Raw genomic sequence first — 23,241 nt, forward strand, 5'->3', positions numbered from 1 at the left:
CTAAGACTCGAGTCTCTGATGGAGAAAGAGCTGGGCTCTCCCAGGACCCACTGGCCTGTGGAGGCACAGTGGTGTCAGCCCGCTGTCGTAGTCCTGTGTGTGAGTGCAGGGAAGAGAGCCTGTTCGTCTCCTTCCGCTGTTTATTAGGGTAGCCCGAGCAGATGATTCCCTGGCGGTCCAGTGGTTCAGACACCATGCTTCTACCGCAGAGGTGCACGGGCTTGTCCCCGGTGGGGAACTAAGATCCCCCACGTGGGCAGCACAGCCGGCCAATAAATAAGCAACAACAAAATGATCACTTTTTTTAAATGTACCCCAAGCAGATTTTAAGTAACTAGGTTTTGTTGCTGTTGTGGTTTAATCACCAAGTCCTGTTCGACTGTTTTACGACCCCATGGACTGCACCACACCAGGCCTCCCTGTCCTTCATCATACCCTGAAGTTTGCTCAGATCCATGCCCACCAAGTAACTGATGCCATCCAACCATCTCATCCTCTGCCACCCTCTTCTCCTTTTGCCCTCAGTCTTTCCCAGCATCAAGGTCTTTTCCAGTGAGGCGTCTCTTTGAATCAGGAGGCCAAAGTATGGGAGTTTCAGCTTCAGTCCTTCCAACAAATATTCAGGTTTTAGTAGTATGTGTTTGTGACTCTTCATCTGAGAAAGGGAGACCAAAGGGAGCTAGCGTATTTGCTTTCTTGGAGCTGAAAGCAGGCAGAAGTCCTTCCTTCTTGGCCTACTTCTGATCAGGACAGGCACTCAGTAGTGTCCAGCTCTGCGATCCTGTGGACTGTAGCCCCTGAGGCTCCTCTGTCCATGGGATTCTCCAGGCAAGAATACTGGAGGGGGTTGCCATTTCCTTCTCCAGGGGATCTTCCGGACTCAGAGATTGAACCCTGGCCTCCTGCCTTGCAGGCAGATTCTTTACCAGCTGAGTGATAGGGAAGCCCATTCATAAGAGATTTGCTGTTACTGCGTAGTCACCCAGTCATGTCCGACTCTTCGCGACCCCATGGACTGAAGCCCGCCAGGCTCCTCTGTCCGTGGGATTCCCCAGGCAAGAATCCTGGAGTGGGCTGCTGTGCCCTCCTTCAGGGGGTTTTCCCCACCCAGGGATCCAACCCAAGTCTCCTGCATTGGCAGGCGCGTTCTTTACCTCTGATGTTCGTCTGGAAACCCATTGTACCAAAGTGAGGGAGCTCACTGACACGCCCTTGGACTCAGGTCCCTGGGGTGCAGACACAGGGTCGGGGTGGGGGCTGCACGTGTCCCTCTGGGCCCCTCGCCACCCCCGTACTCACCCAACCGCCCATCACTACTGACTACAGGCTTGTTTCCAGCCTCGTGGGGGATCCCTCTCTGGGGATGGTATAGCCCACGGGCTGTAACAGGCACATTATTTTGTTTTTCATTTACTTCCCTCACCCCACCCACATCCCCTGACTGCAGACAGGTTCTTGGAATACTTGTCTCGAAGTAAATGAAGGGAGATGCTGAGCATCGCTCCCAGGCGTGGAGCGTGACCCTTGCCCACCGTGCAGCTACCTGAGGGTAGAGCTCAGTGTCCAGAATGGCAGCGGCCCCTTGTCCTCATGCTTGAGGGCAGCTCCTGCTGAGGTGGCTGATTTCAGCGTGGGAAACGCTTTCTTCAGTTCAGCTGAAAGATCATCTAAGGCCCGAGAACACAAGGATGGTGGTTCGTTGCTCGGGATGGCATGCGCAGTTCAGTACATAGAAAGCATGGGCTGAGGTTTAGTTCTGACTTGTCCTCACTGATGACCGTCATCACCTACCAGGCCTGGGGAAATCGAGGGCTCCCTGGTCCCTTCTGAAATTCTGGTGAGTCAGTGTAATTTATACACACGTGTGCCCGATGTGCAGAGTTCTCAAGTTCTTCCAGTTCTCAAGGAGCAAGACGGTTGAGAGCCAGGCGGGTGGTTGCTGTGTGCCTTGGGGCACTGATGCCAGCGTTCCGTGTGGCATTAAGGCTCACGCACCTGCCGATGTCACTCTGAGATGGGCTCTTTGCCTCTGGAAAAGTGGCTTTGCACGTCCACCCAGTTGGAGACACTATGCAGATGGAAGTCTTCAGCTGTCGCCGGGGACAAGCATTGCAGCGCCTGATGGGGGCCAGGCACCCAGGAGAACCGCTGGGGATGGGGAGGGGTTGGTGCAGGAACTGCCAGGAATCCTGTGGCCTTTGCTAGAGGAGGAAGTGGCTTCCGGTGGGGCCTGGGCAGGAGCTGACCTTCCAGTCGGTGGGGAGAAGTGATAGCTGGAGAGGGGAAAAAACGGCGCCAGGTAGGTGCCCGGGAGCCCCCTAACCACCTAGATGGATGCCTGGAGGGTTAGCCTCTCAGATGTGTGAGAGTGAGTATCACCCAGGAATGCTGACAGCCGTGCCCCAGGTGTGCGTCCAGGCCCACGGTGCCCCCGGCATCCCAGCGGGCCTTGCGCCCCCCACCTCGGGGACCCCCAGCCTGAGCCTGTCTCCAGCTTTTGGACTTGGTGCGCCCTTCCTCCGAGACGTTGGTGTGGCCAGGTCGTCCAGTGCCGGGGCTCTCGTCGGAGCCCCCGTTCCCATTCCTACCCCTGGAAGCCATCCCCGCTCAGAGCTGGCTTCCCGGTTTCCGCCGGGTGGTGGGCCTTTGCTCTCGAGGAAGGCGAGACCAAACAGGTTTCCAAAGTGAGGAAGTCCAGAGTCTGGAAGGCTTCGGCCTGTCCCCCCACCACGCCCAGCATCAGCAGCCCCTCCCGCAAACCGTCGATGCCCCTCTGCTCACGGCCAGCAGGCCCAGAGGCACCGGTCAGAGCCTGCTCACTAGCTGCCCCTGCAGGCCTTGCAGCAGATGCCCCTTGGGTAGCTTCTCTGTGGAGCACACATTTCTGGCAGCCATGAGCTGGAAAGTGGAAGTCAGGGAGCGTCGTGAGCGGAGCCAGGAGCTCGGTGCAATGCGGTTTAAAACCGGTCAGCGTATCTCAGGCCTGCGGCCCCCCAGCAGCCTTGGAAAAGGAGCCCGCTCAGATCCAGCAGAGGAGCCTGGTGGGCTGCAGTCCATGGGGTCGCTGAGGGTCAGACACGACTGAGCGACTTCACTTTCATGCATTGGAGAAGGAAATGGCAACCCACTCCAGTGTTCTTGCTTGGAGAATCCCAGGGACGGAGAGCCTGGTAGGCTGCAGTCTGTGGGATCGCACAGAGTCGGACACGACTGAAGCGACTTAGCAGCAGCAGCAGCAGCAGGCCCAGCAAAACCAAAGTCACTTGTTCATCAGCTACAGCCTCCGGAGCCAAGGCCAGGCCTCCTCAAGCCTCGCCTCCTGCTCTCCATCACAGTCACCGATGAAACGCCTCGGGACCTCCCTGGGAGTCCAGTGAGAGTCTGTGCTGCCGGTGCGGAAGGCGTGGGTTCAGTCCCCGGTCAGGGAGCTAAAATCCCACAAAATTGACAAAAAATTAAAAAATGTTTATTTAATTAAAATGGTGAGCTGGGGCCCTCCCTGGCGGTCCAGTGGTTAATGCTCTGCATTTGCTGTGCCGCGGGCGGGGCTCGCATCTCTGATGGGGGGTAAGATCCCACAGGCTGTATAGTGCAGTCTTCTTCCGGTACCCAGAAGAAATCATTCCCACAGTTTGGTAATATAAGCCACAGTCTTTTTTTTTTTTTTTTAATCCAAACAGCTGAACAGTTGGTTCTGGAAACTTCATTACCTCCTATTTCACTATAGGGTAATATAATTGTGTCTATACCTTCAGGAGAAAGAGGGTTCGAAAATATCTTTAAAATGTGTGACCATTTTTCAGTCTCATAGCGCAGAGAGGAGGCAATGTGATAAGACAGCTGTATTAAAGATGAAAATTGAAATGGGCCGCTGGGAACCGGGCCAGCAGAGAAGTAACATTTGTTACTGAAGCCTGAGAAGCAAGTTTTGGTTTTTTTTTTAATGTGGGATTAGAGATCGGCTTGGATTTGAAGATGGGTGTTAAGCGTCCATGATGACGAACTTGGTGCTCTACTGAGCCAACCTAGTGGTAAGTGATATGGCCTCCAGTGTTGGGGTGCTGAGCTCAGTACCCCCGGGGCCCCCTTCAAGAACAGAGGGTGCTGCTATCTCAGCCTCAGTCCCCAGACACATCAGAAGGTTGGCTTCTGCCAAGTGGATCTTCATTCCTAAAAAGAGTTCCTGGCCAAAAAAACATCTTCCTCTTCACTTATGCTGTAAGCCAGGTTGAGCGGCGTGGGGGCGGCAGAGAGACTTTTGTGCCAAGTCGCTTCAGTCATTTCTGACTCCCTGACCCCATGGACTGTAGCCCACCAGGCTCCTCTGTCCGTGGGATTCTCCCGGGGTGGGTTGCCATGCCCTCTCCAGGGGGTTTCCCCACTCAGGGGTCCAACCCTCGACTCCTGTCTCCTGCGTTGGCAGGCAGGTTCTGGGAAGCCTCCACAAAGTGTGCTCGTGAGGACGAGCATGGGGAGCGAGGGCTGTGATTGGCTGGGGAGGGAGAGACGGGAGCCTCGCTGCTCCGCAGGGCGGGGTGGGGGGACTGTGCCCAGGCCTCGTCTCCAGGCCTGGGGACCCATGGGGAGAAGCCGTGTGGGGGCCAGGCTTCTGGCTACAAGGGCTTTGTGCTGCCCGCCCAGAGTCTTCAGTCCGAAGGAGAGGCCACGTCGCCGCTAGCCCTGTGGTCTGTTTTTCTGCCTGAAAAAGTCATCACAAAAAAACTTCAGCTGATAGACACTAATGTGCAAGCGTGCCAAGATCTGTCGTTAACTGGAAAATAAGGGGGAAGAGTTCTTTCCAGAAAAGTATTTTCCATAGGAGCCAATCTTTTAGAAATAGGTATGTGTGCATGAGTGTGTGTGCGCTGGTATTTCAGCAAACGCCTGTGTTTGTATAGACAGTTTCTGGACAGGTGGGCGAGAAGCTGGAACTCTGGGACTGGGTCTGTGGGGAAGGAAGGCATTTACTCCTCACGTTTTGTTTTTTTCCACAATGGGCGTGCATTGCTTTCTTGATTTTTTGTTTTTTAAGGGAAAAAACTTAAACATTTTAATAATACTGGGCTTCCCTGGTAGCTCAGCTGGTGAAGAATCCCCCCGCAGTGCAGGAGACCTGGGTTCGATCCCTGGGTTGGGAAGATCCCCTGGAGAAAGGGCAGGCTACCCACTCCAGTGTTCTGGCCTGGAGAAGTCCATGGACTCTGTAGTCCATGGGGTCGCAAGGAGTCGGAGAGGACTGAGCGACTGTCACTTTCAGCAACTCTTTAGAGAGAAGAGATGGAAGATTGTCTTCTCTGAAGGCTGGAACACACACAGGAGGTCAGGTTGTAACAAGCATAAGGGCGTGGCTTATGTATAGAAGAGGCTCCAAGAGACTTTCTGACGGACACGGCTGGCTGCCTAAGGCCTTCGGGCTGCCTGGGGTTCTCCCAGCACACCTGGAGCCAGAGAGGGTCCTTCTCATATTGACCTGTGTGGTTCTGGAGGTCTGTGCTTCATCAGCCTGCCAGATAAAGAAAGAGGCCTGGTTGATCCCTTCCATTTTCATTTATTTGGATCTGAGTATTGAACCCAGATAATGTTTATACTTGATATACCAACATGAGATTTTTAAAAAGATGCCCCACAGGAGACAGTTCTGTGCAACTTTAGGGGTAGACAAAGATTTTTTAGTTGGGATACAAAAATCATTGAGAAAAATTTATCAAAGAAAGTGATAAATTGGACTTTAGAAAAATTTCAAACTTTTGCTTATTAAGAAACACTGTTAAGAAACTAACAGACGCCGTGGATTGAGAAAAACGTGTCTCCCAAAGGACTTCCATCCAGATGCTGAAAGAGCACTTAAAACTCTAGAGTGAGAAATTAGCAGCCCAGTTACAACACAGGCACAGACGTGAACAGGCTTTCCGCAAAAGAAGATATACCCACGGCTGTTAACACATGAGAAGCTGTCAGCACCGTTTGTCAGTGGGGAAATGCCAGTTAAAATCACCAGGACGCACCATCACATCTCTAGAATGGCTCAAGTTTTATTGGCAGTTTCAAGTGTTGACACAAATGTGGAGCCAGTGGAACTCATACGTGGTGCAGCCTCTTTGGGAAAGAATCATCTTCCTGTAAAGCTGAGCATACACTTATCAGCAGTTACCCAAGGGGATGAAAGCGTATCTTCTCAAAAGACTGGTTCAGAAATTCACAGTAGCTTTTTTTTTTTTTTTTGGAAGATCCCAAACTGGAATCAACCCAGTGGATAAACACACCTTAGCGTATCTATACAGTGGAGAGTTAGTGGGGAAGAACAGCGATAGGAAAGAACCACTGATCCTGCTTCACAGATGAGTAGCAGAAAGCAAGTCTGCTGCTGCCCAGAGCAGCGGGCCCAAAGGAGACCTTGGAGCGCAGGACATGTGTGTCTTAGCTCTACTCTCCACCTCGATTGTGGTGGTGGCGGCACTCGATGTGAGAGCTGAACAATAAGGAAGGCTGAGCGCCGAAGAGCTGATGCTTTCAGACTGAGGTGCTGGAGAAGACTCTTGAGTCCCTTGGACGGCAAGGAGACCCAACCGGTCCATCCTAAAGGAGATCAGTCCTGGGTGTTCATTGGAAGGACTGATGCTGAAGCTGAATCTCCAATCCTTTGGCCACCTGATGCGAAGCACTGACTCATTGGAAAAGACCCTGATGCTGGGAAAGATTGAGGGCAGGAGAAGGGGACGACGGGCGATGAGATGGTTGGATGGCATCACTAACTCAATGGACTTGAGTTTGAGCAAACTCTGGGAGATGGTGAAGGACAGGGAAGCCTGGAGCGCTGCAGTTCATGGGGTCGCAGAGAGCCAGACCTGACTTAGCAACGAGCAGCAACAAGCAGTGGTATAAAATCTGTCATGCTCATCAAACTATCCCCCCAGAATGAGTCTCGCTGTATCCCCTGGGGAAGGGCTGGCGCCGTCGTGCCAGGGAGCGCACACCTGCACAAACACGCTTCCTCACCGTTTTTCCACACCATTTTCTCACACCGTTTGCTGATTCACCTGCCAAGAGGTCGTGAGGGAGGCATTCGGGGTCTGCTCTCCATTCCACTCTGCTGCCTCTTCAGGCTTAGAGTCCCAGGGAGAATGGAGAGTGGGGCTCAGGAGCTGAGGATGAGTGAGATAGCGAGAAGGCTGGGTGTAACACTTACCCCCAAGTGCCTGGAGACCAGCAGGAATGCCAAGATAGCAACGGGCTTTTTATCTCTGGGGGCCTTGGGCATGGCGACTCCGGGTGGAAGACAGGATTGGAGGGCTTGTGCTAAAGCGTCTTATTTTTACTTCGCTTGTGTGTTTACTGGCTCGATGGGGGCTGGTGAGTTAGGGCTGGAGGCGGATGCCGTGTGGGTCTGGAGCTCCCCCGCCGCCATGCTGTCCTTGGGGCTGCCCCGCTGAGGCTGTGATGCGGATGCTCTCTCTCGTTAAGGTTCTCTTTCTTCCCTTTGCATTTCTTTCATTGTATCTTCCCACCTGGGGTCCCTTACACCTTCCTCCTGAGGTCAGATGTGTGTTTGAAGAGCATGGAACTACTTTCTTTCATTTTCGGACAAAACGGGCAGGAAAAGCCTCAAGACTCCTTACCTGTGTTTCGTCTTGTTCTGTCCCCATCAGACCTCCTGGTCACTCAGGAAAACTCCAAGTGGGAGTGGCCAGGGGAGGTAGAGACCCTCCGGGCCGGCGAGCCCTGGGTTGCCTGCAACACTTGCCTTCTCGAACATGGCAAAGAACTTTTGCTTGCTGAGGGGAAACATGCATATTTCCTCAGTCCTGAGAAAGGAAAGGCCTTTTCCAAAAAGAGGAAGGCTCAGCCCTCGCCCCGTGACCTCCCGGGAGCTGCCTGCTGCCCATGGCTGGTGGAATCCCAGCAGTACCTCGGCACTGTGAGCCCTTTGTCTTGGTGGGGAGCTGAGAGGGCAGGCGCTGCAGCAACCCTAGCCGCAGTGAGTGTAGCTTTAAGTTTTTTGATTCATCGTTCAGCTTATATATGCATTTACATTTTAAGATCAAGGAGAATCGATGACTGTTTTAGGAATTTCACCCCAGGAGTTGTCAAATGAATTAATTTACCTGTTTCTCATAAAATGTACTTATCAAAATGAACTTGCACCCCATTATGGAGCGTGAGTAATGGGCCTCCTGCAGGTGGAGTAGAAAAAGGCTGCAGGGTCTAGTTCACTTCCCTTAGTTTTGTTTCTTTTCTTTTTTTTTTCCTTTTTTGAGAGATTGTCTTTTGGAACCAGCATCATCCGTATTATTAATCACTTGTGGGGCTTTATACTGCATCACATTACTTCCCTGAAATTAAACTGCTCCTGTATAGTTATGAAAAATGTACTTTAAAAAAAAAAACAGTTTAAAAAAAAGGTCGTTTTCTAACATAAAAACCCTAAATAAAGTGCCATGGAGCCATCAGCAATAAATTGAATTTTGGGGTGTATAACTTGTACGAGAACTGACACGTGAGGGGCCCCCACCGTCGTCCGTCGCTGGTGCAGGGGACGCGGAGGTGGCGGTCTCCAGGGACAGGCTGTGGCCGTCGACTCCCCATGTGTGCGTGGGGCTTGGCGGCGCCTGTCGCGTGGGCCTCCCGGCCCGGCCGGTGAGCTCCAGCCCAGGCAGCCGGGATGCCGCACCGGCGCAGCTGCTCCTTTCAGCCCGGTCGGCGACCCTTCTTGGGGGTTGTTTACCGTTGCCATGGTGACTTTCATTTCCATAGCAGCGGCGCTGCTGTCTCTCAGAGGAAAACGAATTTAGTTATAAAAGGATAATATTTTTCTGTCTATATATAAGCAGCCATCTGTCAACCGGTGGATCAGAAAGGATTCAGAAACCTATTAAAACAGATAGCAATGAAGTGATGAGTATTTTTTTCTTTTAGTCCCATATTAAAAGCAATAATAGATGTGGAAACAACTGTTGTATGTTCAACATCAGAACCGCGATTTTTTTCCCTACAGATTTGAAGTGTGTGTGTGTGTGTGTGTGTGTGTGTGCGTGTGTGTGTGTGTATGTGAGTGTGTGTGTGTGTGTGAGGCCTTCACCACCCCCGCCACTGCTGTGACAGCCTCATGAAATACAGTTTACATTCTGCTGACGAATGGGAGTGACCGAGTGTCTCATCTGTGCCTCGCTAGACGCAGGTGTGGCTGGTGCTTTCTCCTCTTGATGCCATGAGCGTCCCCGCCCCGTTAGAGATCCCCGTGGCTGAACGCTGTGTTGTCGCCCACTCTCCTGCCCCTCCACCCCAGGGGGACAGGCTGAGCGGGTGCGGAGATCAGCAGCTCCTCAGGAGCACACGGCACAAGCGATGGAAAGGAGCACGGTGCAGAGGATCCCGCACTGCGCCCCTTAAATCTCCTTCTCGAGCAGCGTTCTCCCTGCGCACCCAGACGGGCCCGAAGCCACCTTGGGGGTGCTCCTCTAGTTTCTGCGTTCTTTATGGATCCCTTTCTTTTTGACGGTGTTGGGTGTTAGATGCAGCCCACGGGATCCCTCACTGCCGTGGCGTCCTTCATTGTGGCGAGAGGACATCTTTCCATTGTAATAATAAATGGGCGAGAGGACTTCTTTCCATTGTAACAAGTGGGCACTCAGGCTCACTTGCCCCACGGCATGTGGAATCTTGGTTCCCCAACCAGGAAATCAAACCTTCGTTCTCCTGCATTGGAAGGTGGATTCTCAACCACTGGGCCAACCGTGGAAGACCCAAGTTCCTGGATTTTTTTCTTTTCCTCTGTTGTGTTCATAGACTGTGACTTGCTGGGGAAGGACACTCGCGCACAGCAGCCCCGTTGTAAACAATGTTGTTTATTGGTTGATTTTTCCAGATCCTGACATTGACGCTGCCACTGCCATGATGCTTTTGAATACTCCCCCTGAGACACAAGCAGGTTGTGAGTAGATGCTTCTATAGCCTACAGCACCACAGCTTGTGGACTTAACCTCCTTTACATACCAGGCCGCAGGAAGGACTAATGCCCAAGCAGACCGCCCCCCCGCCCCCACCTTAGAGAACCACTTTGAACTACCGCAGTGCGTGATTCCATACATGTGCATAGAGAGACGCAGCCACGCACGTGTGTGACTGAATGCGTAGGTGTGTTTCCAAGATGACAGAGTGCTAAGGTAATTTCAGGGCTTGAGACTCAGGGGCAGGGAAGGGGACCAGGAATGAGTCCCAGAGAACAGACCCTTTCTCCTTCAGGAGCTATTCCTGGGAGCTTGTCGTTTCTGCTGGAAGAGGCTGCAGGGGCCCGGTTCACAGTCGTAGGACTCAGCAGGACCCATTTGTAGACATGCCTGTCCCCTTGGGGACCTCATGAATAACAGGCTCCTGTCTTAGGGTGAGGAGAGGAAAACCTAGCAAGGTGGGTATGCAGGAGCTTGGAACAGCCTGCAGAGGGCAACACTGGGGTTCCCCCGCCCCATGTCGTCCTGTGCACAAGGCCACACAGACAGAAGGGCAGGGTTGCTCCTGAGAAGCAGGCTCCCGGCTCCACCTCCCGTCGGCCCTCCAGCAAGGCCCAGCTGAAGACATACTTGCTTCCTCCCTGGAACTGCTCTTCATACACCATCCGATGTCTTCTCCCCACCTCTGGAGCTAGCGTGTTTTTAGAATGGTCTCCTCCCCCAGTGATGACCAATGACCCAAACGCAGATGTCAGTCCCCTGTCCTCCCAGCGGCCACGTCCCTCTCCCGGCGGAAGCCTGTTGATCAGACAGCCAGCTCAGCCCCTGCAGCCCGTTGGCAGGATAACGGCGTCACCGCCTTGCTGTGCGTGGACTCGTGCCATGCCGCAGCCGACCCCCTCCGATGCCCACCTGCCTCGTTCTGAGCACCGCCCGGCCTGCTAAGCAAAGGGATCCCCACTTCGGGAGCTTGTGGCATCTCCCACAGGAGAACATCTGTTCCTAGACCCTCCCCAGCTGTCTGATGTCGAGTTCTAGACCATCCCCCCTAGCCTGCCAGCAGCTTTAGGAAATTGGCTCCATCCTTCCTCCCCTGTCCCTTGGTTTAAAAGACCCAAGAGACGCAGCCAGGCGTTCTCAGGACAGTCATCTCTCTGCCGAAGGCTGCGGTTACTTGGTCCTGAAGGCACAGAATCCTCATTCTCTCTTTGCTGAGCTCAGCTTGCTGGCCGTTGAAATAAAGACTGTCCACACCTCCGAGAAGGAATCACCACTGCTAAGCAGACACAGAGCCGGTGCAGTCCTGTAACTAGCAGTTAACCTGTAGTGTGGGTTTTAAAGGATGTTTGAAGTTACACGGAAGTGAAAAAAAAAAAAAAAAACTCAGTTCTCAGATATCTCTTGCAGGAAGAGAGTAGACCAGACTGTAATCCCATTATGTTCTGAAACAGTTTCTGAAATCAAGGTGGATAATTCATCACGGGGCAAGCGTACTGACTTGATCAGAGCTACATAAGGTTTGGGTACCTTCCTTCGTACCAGTCACTGCCCGCAGTGATCGTTGGTTTAAGGAAGTTATTTTGATGAACGGGAATAAAGGCGAGGAAAGGCCAGGGGACTGGTCATCAGCGATCCTTGGCAGTTTTATAAAGGTCTATTATCCCTAGATTCTTGATCACAGATAGAAAAGGGTTGATCCTGATGAGTTAAGAAGTTAATTGTTTTCAGTGTTCTCATGGCTAAATGAGCTGCTCCCCTCTCCCTTACTGTAACACGTGTTGTAACAATTTTTTTTCAGGGTGTCTGTAGTCTTATGTGTGTTGGGATGCTGAACTTAGTTTTCCGAGCTCCATGTTCACGTTGTGAAGCTGTGGAGTCACATAGGGCTTTCCCACCTTGCTCTGACTACTGTGAGAAGCCCAGCCACAGCCCTGGTGAGCCTGCCAGGAGCGGGCTCTAGCGTCCTGGTAGGAAGGGACCGGGCAACCCACGGAAGTCTGGAAGGAGACAGCAGAGAAGTCAGTTTAGTGCCTGGGCAGAAGGTAGTGCATCAGCTTTGTATTCACCTTCCTGTCTGACCCCAAGCCTCATCAGATCCCCTGGAAATCCAGCTAGGGCATAGTCAGTGGGTGAGAAGCCCCCGAGATTGGAGCAGGGCCGTTGGAAGGAGGTGAGTGTACGTTGAGCGTCCGCTCCTGCACTTGGGGGCCCGAGGAACCCCCGTCAGCCTCCTAAGAGGCGCAGTCAGAGGCTTGTGTCCCGACGCCAGGACTCTCTACAGCAGCTCTTCTGTGCTTTGCTCCCCCTTTGCCTCCTGACCTGATGTTTCTTGTCTGGGATGAGAGGCAGGACCTCACCTCCCAAAGGGAGACCGTCCCGGACATACAGCGCAGAAGCCGCTATGCCCGACCCTGCCGGCTTTGCCCAAAGCCTGGAAACAGTGGGAGGTGATCCCTTAGTCACTTTGTCCACCTGATGCAAAGAGCTGACTCACTGAAAAAGACCCTGATGCTGGGAAAGACTGCGGCCGGGAGGAAAAGGGGACGACAGAGGAGGTTGGATGGCATCACCGACTCCATGGACATGAGTTTGGGTAAACTCTGGGAGTTGGTGATGGACAGGGAGGCCTGGAGTGCTGCAGTCCATGGGGTTGCAGGGAGTCAGACATGACTGAGTGACTGAACTGAACTGACCTGACCTGATCCCTTAGCCAAAACACTCAAAGGCAGCAGACGCCGGGGTGCTGGTGGGGAATGGGCAGCCTGCCTCAGGGTGTGTGTGCACGCGTGTCGCCCAGGTTTGGGGTCCTGCCTGCCTGCTCCCCACGCAGGCCCATGGCCGTCTGTTACCGCAGCCTCATCCTCGCGGGCTGCTGTCGACAGCCTCCCGTGTTCACTGCCTGGGCTGAGCAACGCCCCGTGTCAGCGGGGCCCCACCCCATCCGTCTGCCCCTGGCGCTGCGCAGCAGGCAGAAGACAGCCTGGGCGGTTTAAGGTCTCGCCTTTGTCCTGGCCCTTCTGGAGGCCCCAGGCGGCAGCCGCTGAGGTCCTGCGCTCTCATCCTTCCTGCGGGCAGACTGGCCGCAGGCTGGGAGTCGGTTAGGTGCTAGCAAGGAGCCATCTCCAGAAGGTGGCAGAACCCCCGTCAGGAGGAGGCCCCCCCTCCTGCCCCGGGGGTGCCCACTGCACCTATGCCCCTTAGCTCCCTCCCTGTGGGGCCCCTCAGCCCCTCCCTGCACGCTGATGCTTCACTTCCGCGGGGCAGCTGAGCACGCCGAGCTCATCAGAACCTCAGCCTGCAGCATTGTCTCCCCCGCAGCCCCAGCGGGAACATTCTCTCTTTTTGGCTCGGTCCGTTCGCGGCGTGGGGAGCCTTCCGCAAGGCATGCCATCACGTCTCAGGGGCTCTGCGGGACACGGCTTGCAGAAAAATCCAGGCAGGACACCGCTGCCTCGTCTCCTGAGCTTCTAGTCAAATCCATCTGCATCCCTCTCCCCTGCCAGAAAAAAAAGTATGGCTCTGTAGATTAATTCTAACTTCTCGATTCTAGTTAAGGCATCCTAGGTGGCTCCAGTGATAAAGAGTCGGCCTGCAAAATGTAATCAGTATTATTTTACGGTGTTAATGAAACATTTTACATCCTCTTCTTCATATTGAGTCTTTGAAATCCAGTGTGCTTAGAACATGGCTCGTCTGAATTCCACGTCTCACCCGCTCTAGAGTGGCCACACTCGTTCTGTCAGCTGGCGCAGGGGTAAAGAATCCATCTGCCAGTGCAGGCAGCAGAAGAGACTCATGCTTGGTCCCGGGCAGGAAGATCCCCCGGAGGAGGAAACAGCAACCCACGCCAGTGTTCTTGCCTGGGAAATCCCACTGACAGAGGAGCCTGGTGGGCTACAGTCCATGGGGTTGCGAAGAGTCAGCTCTGAGCCCGCACACACACTGCAAGTGCACACACACACACTCAGACACATGCACACACACTCACACACACACACTGCGAGTGCACAAGCACACACGCACACTCACACGCTCACTGCGAGTGCACACGCACACTCACTCGCACACACGCACACACACTACGAGTGCACACGCACACACACAGTCACTCACACACTCACACGCTCACACACACCCACACACACTCACACACACTCACACTCACACACTCACAGTCGCATCTGCTCTAGATTTCTGCTCTACTCTCTGCCCTACAGTTCTCTGACAAGCCTTGTGAGTCACCTTTGACCCCAATAGAAGGATTGTTATTAAGTCAGAAGAAGTCTGAGCACCGTTACTCATCTTCAAATGAAGTGGAAGTTGCTCAGTCGTGTCGGATTGTTTTTGACCCCGAGGAGTATGCAGTCCATGGACTGCTCCAGGCCAGAATACTGGAGTGAGTAGCCTTTCCCTCCGCCAGGGGATCTTCCCGACCCAGGGATCCTTCCTGCATTGCAGGCGGAGTCTTTACCCACTGAGCTACCAGGGAAGCCCACTCATCTTCAAAGGCTGACATCATGCCGGGTTGGAATGTTCCCAGAGAGAAGCTCTAGATAAACAGAACAACCGAATGGGGTGGGGGTGGGAGTGGGGGGGAAGGCGGAGGTCCTCAGCCCCCCTCCCCCCAGAGCTGGAATGCTTGTAGAGGCACCAGGAAGCAGGCTCCCTCCTCTCAGCCCTCCCCGCATCCTTGCAAGGAAGCGGGCAGAAGGGCCAGTCCTAGGAAAGGGAAGGATTATCGAGTCACCTGCTGCTCAGCTTATGGCCTCTGCTAGCTTAGCCCGGGCTGCTCTCCAACGCAGCAGTCGGAGCTCAGAGGTTAATTTTAGAAGCTGCGAAAATCAAGGAAACAGAACGTGGGGAGGGGAGCTGGGGAAGCCGGGGCGGGCGGAGCACGGAGGAAAGCCTCTCCTGTGCCTTCCACTGTTTTTATTTCGGGTTCTGGACGTGATCACATTTGGATCACAGCGAACGGTGCTGCTTGATTTGATTCTCTGTGTGTGTGAGGGCTGCTTTCTTGATGGATAAAAGTTGAGAGTCAGTGTTTAACACAAAGTGCTGATGTCCTCGGCACCTTGTCCCCGGATTTGAGAGTCTCAGACAAACGTCTTCTCTCCTAGGAGAGCCGACTTAAAAAGCATTTTCTGCTGGGGGAGAGTTGATCCACAGTGCTAGACTCTGGCGCACAGCAAACTGGCTCAGTTGCACTGCAAATGTGTCTGTTCTTTTCCAAGTTCTTTTCCCTAGTAGGTTATTAGAGTATAGAGCAGACTTCCATGCGAAGAGCTAAGTACTTCAGTGATGTAGCAGGAAAGGATGATGCTGGGGGGGAGGGTGCTTTTTCTTTTCTTTTTTAGTTGATTTAGTGAGAAGCCACAAATCTAAATGCCCAGTTTCTTATGACCTCTTCTCTAGCTGGAGCCCAGGTTTAATTTCAGCAGGTTGGGTAGGCGCCCTGGGTTTACGTGTGTTGATACACATCGGGGAAAACACAGAGGAAACAGAAGGGAAGGAGATGTGCTGAGAAGCAAAGGGCCAGGGGCACTGACCCCGTCTCCAGATCCAGACTCAAAAAGTCATGGCGCGGGGACTTGGGAATGCCTTTCTCAGCCGTGTTAGGCCGGCCGGGATTCATCTCTCAGAAGCCACATTCTAGACACCTGGGTGTGGGGACAGAAGGGAGAAAAGGGTGGGAGCAGTTCCGAGTCACCGGCCGCGTGGGCAGAGAGGGGCACGTCCACCCCCCGTGAGGAGCTGCCTGCAGCAGCGCTGGGAAGCCAGGCTTGGCGGGAGCAGCTCCTGCAGCAGCTCCTGTGAGAGTGCGCGCCGGGGTCCGAGGGAGAGCCTCAGGTGCACGCCAGCGGGGTCACCAGGTTCCAGACACTGCTCGGGGAAGGCCTTCTCATGCTGCAGGGAAGCCGTCCGTGAGAGTCTCTGTGAAGTGCATTCACCAGGAAGATGTCTTCGCGGGTGAGTGCAGAGTTCGTGAAGTGAAAGTCGCTCAGTTGTATCCGACTCTTTGCGACCCCATGGACAATACAGTCCGTGGGATTCTCCAGGCCAGAACACTGGAGTGGGTAGCCTTTCCCTTCTCCAGGAGATCTTCCCAACCCGGGAATCGAACCAGGGTCTCCTGCATTGCAGGCAGATTCTTTACCAGCTGAGCCACAAGGGACGCCCAGGAAGACTGGAGCGGGTACCCTTTCCCTTCTCCAGGGGATCTTCCCAAGAATTGAGCTGGGGTCTCCCGCATTGCAGGTGGATTCTTTCCCGGCTGAGCCAGCAGGGAGGCAGAGTTAGGGAGAGCTACCAAAAGCCTGATAGACTGAAAGACTTTCCGCGTGTCCTGACCCCGTTAAATCCTGTGCCTGAGAGATAATGAGTGAGAGGGCGCCGGTGAGGTGAGGTGCGATGGCGGAAGGATGAACCCGGTGATCTCGGTGACGGCGAGCTTACGGCGTGGGCCAGCCGCTGAGCTAGCAGCTCCTGTGCTTTGTCTTGTTTTATCTTCAAAACGATGCTCTGAGGTGCTCTCATGCCTCCTTTATAGGCGAGCAAACAGGCACAGAAGGGTAAGGCACTTGCCCAGAGCCACTGGGCTTGTGGTGGGCAAGACTTTGGACAGAGGCCGTGTGGCCCCAAGTGTGTACTCGTGACCACACAAGAGGCTCCTTCCCTGGAGCTTAATGAGACAGGGAGTCGAGCGAGCGGTGTCCAGTAGCTGCTTGGTGAGGGCTGACCTCCTCTCTCCGTCTCCTTGACGCCGGGTGAGCCGCTGGTGATCGGAGGCTCCAGCCACTCGGGCAGAGGGCTCCGGGTACAGGCGGGGCTGCGTCTCCTCTGACGGCCGGATGACTGCAGGGCTGTGCCAGGCCGGGGTCGTGTGCCCGGGGCTCCCTAGTCTTCTGTGCCGGGCCGGGGGCGTGTGCCTGGGGCTTCCTAGTCTTTGCCGCAGGACTGTAGGTGCTCTGGGTGTTTCGCCACAGGAGTGACTCTGAAGTGATTTGCACACGGGGAACAGAAGTGCCGTGAGCCCAGTGGCTGCTCTTCCGGCTGAGCGTGTGACGCGGACAATGGCCAGGGGCTTCCGACCCCATCCAGCTTTGTCTCATCCTGTTCTCGTGGGCCGCTTGCAGGGCGCCTCTGGGGGTGCTGAGCACATGGGTGATGCTGAGATTGAAGACCGGCATCTCTTTTCAGAACAGCCGTGCCTTTATTCAGTTAAACCTCTAAATACTCCGAGAGGTCAATACTGGGACCTCTTCTTACTTAAAGGAGCACATCAGAAGACACAGGCAGTAAAGGACGCTGACGGGACACAGAGGCAGGTCGTGCGACCCCAGAGTCTGGCTCTCAGCCGCCAGGCTAGAGACCACCCCCCTGCTCGCAGCCCTTCACTGGTTTTCCCGGTATCCATAGTGAAAGTGAAGGATTAGTTGCTCAGTCGTGTCCGACTCTTTGCGACCCCATCCACGGACTGTAGCCCACCGGGCTCCTCTGTCCATGGGCTTCTCCAGGCAAGAATACCAGAGGGGGTTGCCATTCTCCTCTCCAGGGGATCTTCCCAACCCAGGGATCGAAGCCGGGTCTCCTGCGTTGCAGGCGACTTCTCTACTGTCTGAGCCACCAGGAGTGAAGTGTAAAGGTGCATCTCATTCCTGCTAGGGTGATATGCTTTGTCAGAATTACTTTTTAGTTCTTACGCTCATTATGCTTTTCATCACTTCCAGACCTGGTGCGTGCCTTTGAATACTAACGTCGCCAGCACTTCCTGAAGGAAGGCCTCCCAGATGGCCTTTGTTTGGGTTAGCTGTCTCCATCCTGCGTGCCCCATAGCACCCATGCCCATGCTGGCCTAGCGCTTGCTATAGTACGCTTTCATTGTCTCTTCGCTTCTCTGCCTGTCCCCCCTAGCTGGGGGGACCCTGTGTCCTCTTCATCTAATGTGTGGACAGGTACTTGGTAATTCATCCATTAACTGATACAGCCTGTACATGAGACTGTAATCATTCTCACTGATGAGAATCACCACTGTGGTGTAGACTTTGAATATTTAAGCTGTTTGGGGGAGCACTATTCCGTCAGGTTTGCTTAATGTTCTAGATGAGATCCCTAGTGACTGATACATTAAATACTGACCATTTTGAAGAGATACTGCACAGCAAAATAATTGGAAAAAACCCTTTCCCACAATCCCCAAAGCAGAGGGACCAACCAAAAATAACCTCCACCTGAAGCATCCGTCTGAACACCAGAGTCCTCCTGGTTTCTACGTATGTCTGTCCTCTGGAATTACTGGGATTTTCCCTCCGGTATTTTCTTCCAGAAGTTTTGTAACTTTAGTCCTTACATTTAGCTCCATGATGCATCCCTCATTAGTTTCCCTGTTTGGTATGAGGTTAGGACCAAGGTTCATTTCTGTCTCATTGTTCTAACCCTTCTTCCCCCCATTGTCTGCGTGTTTGTCAAAAATCAGTTGGCCACATGCACGTGAGTCTCTTTCTTGGATTCTCTTTTGTTCCATGGATCTATAGGTCGGCACTTACATGTATACCACGCTGTCTTGTAGCTTCATATGAAGCTGTTTGGTAATTTGGGCAGATTTAAATTCCAGACACTCTGCTAGAGTCCAGAGAACTCATCAGCTAAGCACACCGTGATAATTAGTTGCAATGTCATATCCTAACAGGTTTCATGCTTTTAAGGTGCCTGGTGAGTCCCCCACCTCAGATGACCTAATATCTGAAATCAGGCTGATTGTTAAGTGACGGGTAGAAGCCCCTGGTCTCGTTCAGCCTGCCTGCGTGATTAAATATGGGAGCAGATGGGGGTCCTCGAGCCCGAGCTGTGCTAGTAGTGACGACTTCAGGCACCACTCTCCGTTTGTCTCTTATCCCACCTTTTGCACAGCCTAGTAACGGGCACCTTACACGGACCTGGATGAGACATGGCAGAGGATACGAGCAGGAGCTCCCCAGGGAATCAGTCTACAACTTTATCCCACGTTCCAGAGCAGACGTTCGTCCAACGTGAAAGACCCGACTTAAGGTTTAGCGTATTTACATCAATCTGCTCTTAGAGACCTGAAATTACAGGAGTTAAAAAGTATGCACCGTGTCTTTTGGGAAGCCTACTTGTTCCACACAAATAATATCGGCTTTAAAAACTTAATATCCAGGGACTTCCTTGGTGGCCCACTGTTTAAGACTTTGCCTTCCAATGCAGTGGGTGCGGGTTAGACCCCTATTTGGGAGCTAAGATCCCTCATGTCTGGCAGCTGAAACAACCAAAAACGTTTAAAATAGTCCACATCAAAAAAAAAAAGTCTATAAAAAGATTTATTGATTTTTTAAAAACTTAATATTTAGAGTGGTTTTCGTTTTCAAAGGTATGATTTTGTAGATTCTTTTCGGTTAGGTCTGTGTTTGAGAAAAGCACGATCTGTCCACCCTGCCCTTGGGTGAGTCTGGGCCAAGGGCTGGGGACTCAAGGATGCTAGAGACAGAAAGGGTCTTCGAGAACACTGTTCAGAGAAGGAAAAGTAGATTCCATGAGCTCCCACAAAGTCCCACCAGAAGAACAGGATAAACCCCAGGTGTACAAGCCCTCTGTCAGAGTGTTCCCACGGGAGGCATGTCTGGCCCCCTAGACAGACACGTGGAGGCGTGTTGATGGTGCTGGGAGAACGTTAGCGTGAGCCAGAAGAAACCGCTGTTCGGGAGGCCAAAAAAGATCGACTCTCGGGAGTTGCTTCTGGTCCCCCTGTTCCGTAAGAACTCAGATCCGTGTGAGGCCACTGTGAGTTCCACACGGCACGGGCAGCGGCTGGTGGCCCCTGACGAGGAGGTTGGCTCGGGAGTGACGCGGGGCTGAGCGTGTCTAGGAGACCGCGGCTGGCGAGCGCGCCCGGGGCGTCCGCTCAGAGGGAGCTCCGGGGCAGGAGGCGGGCGGGCCTACGGCGGGGCCGCGAGCTTCTGAGACGGGCCGCCTCCGACAGCCCTGCACGCCGCGCCGAGACGGGCGTGGGGACGCTCGCGGGGTGTTGTGAGCGCCCAGGAGCCGAGGAGCTTGTAAAGACGGCCCTGCTGTTCTTCTGGCTGGTTTGTTTTTTTTCCCCTTCCTGGATTAAGGACTCTTAGCAAGATATTCCCAGTTCTGACTGTGGCCGGAGAAGCGTGAGGAAAATGAGTTGTTTGCTCAAGATGCCTTCAGGTTCTTGAGACCTAAAGGGTCTGCCTAGAGATAAAAGCTTATATGTAATTAATGCAGGAAGTAATATTTGCAGCCCACTTTTCTTTTTTAACCAAGGCATCAATAATAAGCTATTGGTTTGACTTGACTAACTAAATCTCTCTCTTGAGGTGTGGTATCTTTCTCTCTTTCTGTCTTGCTCTCTTGATATTCTTTTTGTATCTGTCACCGTGTGTGTGTGTGTGTGTGTGTGTGTGTCTGTCTGTCTGTCTGTCTGTCTGTCTGCCTGTCTGTCTGTCTGTCTGCTTGCTCTCTGTACCTGTATCTCTGCTTTCTCTCCCTGTCTCCCTCTCTCTCTCTGGTGTATCCAGAATTTCTGACTCGGAACAGAAGTCTGCACAGCGGGATTCACGTGTGGTGTCTCTTTGCTTTTCCAGTTCCTCCAGGAGTGATACAGAACGGAACGCGGGTTCTGAGCCGAGGCCTGTTCCCCGGGGTCCGGCCGTTGCCAGTCACGCCCATTGGGATGACAGCGGCTGTGAGGTAAGGGGCCCTGCTGGGCAAAGCCCCCCCTGAGCAGCCGGAAGGGCGCTGTGCGTCCCACGGGGCCACCTGGGGGCTGGGGAAGACCAGCCTCTGTGTGGTCAGGGCGGAAATAGCTTGGGTGTCTGAAGGTGTTAAAGGAGCTCCCGAGGACCCAGTCCAGGTGCCGGCTTCTCCTTCTCAGGCTGTCAAATTACCCTGGTCTCTTTGCAGGTGCGATAAAGCAGAATGGCAGTGAAGCTGCTCTGTTCTGAGAAGGTGGGGTAACGTGAGCAGAAGGAAATGGTGGGCAGGGCAGGCATTAGATTCTGGGCTAACTGGTCAACCTCCAGACCCAGCCCTGTCACTTGGGCATGTCTGACCTCTGTGGGTTAGCTCCCTCATCCATGAAGCTCCTCTGCCTCCTGGGAAGGCTCACAATGAAACGTGCAAAGTGGCAGGTGTGAAAAGTGTTCCGGTGAGTGGTCTGTAAATACCAGGTGGCACCAGCCCCCCACTCCCAACAATCAGCTCAGCTGCCGAACCTCGTGGACTCTTCCTTGGGAAGTTTCTTTCCTCCACCCTTCTCAGCTCCTCTGCCAGCCCCAGGGGAGGGCCCATCGCTTGCCTGGGAGGGAGTGCCTCCCCCCTGCCCACCCCCGCCCTCCCAACAGCCGTCGCCAGGCTGGTCTCCTAAAACGTGCCTCCCCAGCTGTTTGCAGAAGCGTCCCCGTCGACTCCCGCCGTCTCACCCTGACGCCCCGCTGGCGCTCCCGTCTCCTCCAACCAGATTTGTTTTCCAGACGATGCAGGGTTGGCCCATCTTGTTTCCTCTGTGCAGACTCCCTCCGCCTCCACCTGGAGAGCAGCACCTCCTTCTCGGCCCGTCACAAAAATGGTCCTTTCCCCAGGCTTTTCTGAACCGTCCTCTGAGTCAGCCTCAGAGTAGTTCTCTTTTCTTGGCACGAGTAATCCCGTGCTTTGGGCGTGACCCTTCGGTGAGTGGCGCTGTGTGTGTCCCGCTCTGTCCTCTGTGGTTTGCTTGCTGAGGACCAGGGCTGGGTCTCACTCGCTTGGCTGAGGCCTCGTCGCACGCTCTTGCTTGTCAGAAGAGACCTGCCTTGCTGGGCTGTGTCCCTTCACGACGCTGCACCCCAGCCTCTTTCCAGCACTTCTGGATCAAGTTCACACTTAAAGGCCATTTCGCTTTCATACTGTTTCATGTTCCAAAGGAAACCATCCGCGGAAGTCTGTTAACTGGGGTTTGAGGGAACTGCAGGCTCAGGCTCTGTGATGGGCATCGACCACGTGGAGATTTTCCGCTCACTCATGGTTTTATTTTGTCTTTTGGCTGCGTGTGCGGGATCTTAGTTCTCTGGCCAGGGACCCAACACACTTCCCCTGCGTTGGAAGCTCAGAGTCTTAACCCCTGGACCACCAGGGAAATCCCTCCCTTGTGCCTTTTAACCCTCCCAGCAAACCAACTGCTTTTGCCAGAGTTGTTCAGACGCTAAATGATGTTCGACTCTTTGCAACCCCATGGACTACAGCATGCCAGGCCTCCCTGTCCATCACCAACTCCCAGAGTTTACTCAAACTCATGTCCATCGAGTTGGTGATGCCATCCAGCCATCTCATCCTCTGTCATCCCCTTCTCTTCCTGCCTTCAATCTTTCCTAGCTTTAGGGTCTTTTCCAATGAATCAGCTCTTCACATCAGGTGGCCAAGGTATTGGAGCTTTAACATCAGTCCTTCCAATGAATAAGTAAGTAAGTAAGTGTTAGCCACTCAATCGTGCCCAACTCTTTGCGACCCCATGGACTGTAGCCCACCAGGCTCCTCTGTCCATCAGACTTTCCAGGCAAGGATACTGGAGTGGGTTGCCATTTCCTTCTCCAGTGGGTCTTCCCAACCCGGAGATCAAACCCAGGTCTCCTGCACTGCAGACAGACAGATTCTTTACTGACTGAGCTACAAGGGAAGCCGTGAATAGTCAGGGTTGATTTCCTTTAGGAAGGACTGATTGGATTTCCTTGCCGTCCTGTCTTCAGGGCAGATGCTGGTATCGGGAACCTACTAAGGAGGGAAGTTGGTAGGAGTTAGAACAGTAATTGTGTGATAAAGCCAGTTATCGTTTCTGCTAACCAGACCTGGTGTTACTTTCCAGAAGTGTGGAAAGGTTCTTTTTCCTGTGCTTCTCCCATGTCTTTCTTAGATATCTTGAGATCAGTAATTTACGACCTTCAGTTCATGAGTGGTAAGCCTCTTCCTTCAAGCCAGAATAGCTATGCCTTGGCCTCACACTGTGAGAGAGACATACTCTGTCTCCTGTTTGTTCTTAAAATCACTTCTGCCTAACCTCCTCATGTGCCTTTCTGGTTGGGAAGGCCGCAGACTCTTCTCACACGCCGTAAAGATCTCCTTCCATGTGCAGACACTAAGCGTAGACTTCAGTTTACTGTCCTCAGCGTCTTTTCAGTGCCTTTTTAAGCAAACGGAGTTCCCCCTGTGACTCCAGCCATTCCCTGGGAGAAGGGAAGAGCCAGGCAGAGGGAAAGGAGGCCTAAGACAGACCTGGCTTTCA

At 53.5% G+C, this 23,241-nt stretch overlaps 1 protein-coding gene across 1 annotated transcript in view; it reads left to right on the forward strand.

The window, feature by feature from the left end:
- FOXN3 (forkhead box N3) overlaps positions 1-23,241 on the forward strand; it is a 320,291-nt gene that overhangs the window by 279,146 nt on the left and 17,904 nt on the right. Inside the window, exons 5-6 of the mRNA XM_068966402.1 lie at positions 9,863-9,928; positions 20,573-20,678. Of these exons, the coding sequence (XP_068822503.1) occupies positions 9,863-9,928; positions 20,573-20,678 (172 nt within the window). The remainder of the gene's footprint in view (positions 1-9,862; positions 9,929-20,572; positions 20,679-23,241) is intronic.

Source organism: Capricornis sumatraensis, chromosome 2 (assembly GCF_032405125.1).
Source record: "Capricornis sumatraensis isolate serow.1 chromosome 2, serow.2, whole genome shotgun sequence".
In the NCBI taxonomy this organism is placed as follows: domain Eukaryota; kingdom Metazoa; phylum Chordata; class Mammalia; order Artiodactyla; family Bovidae; genus Capricornis; species Capricornis sumatraensis.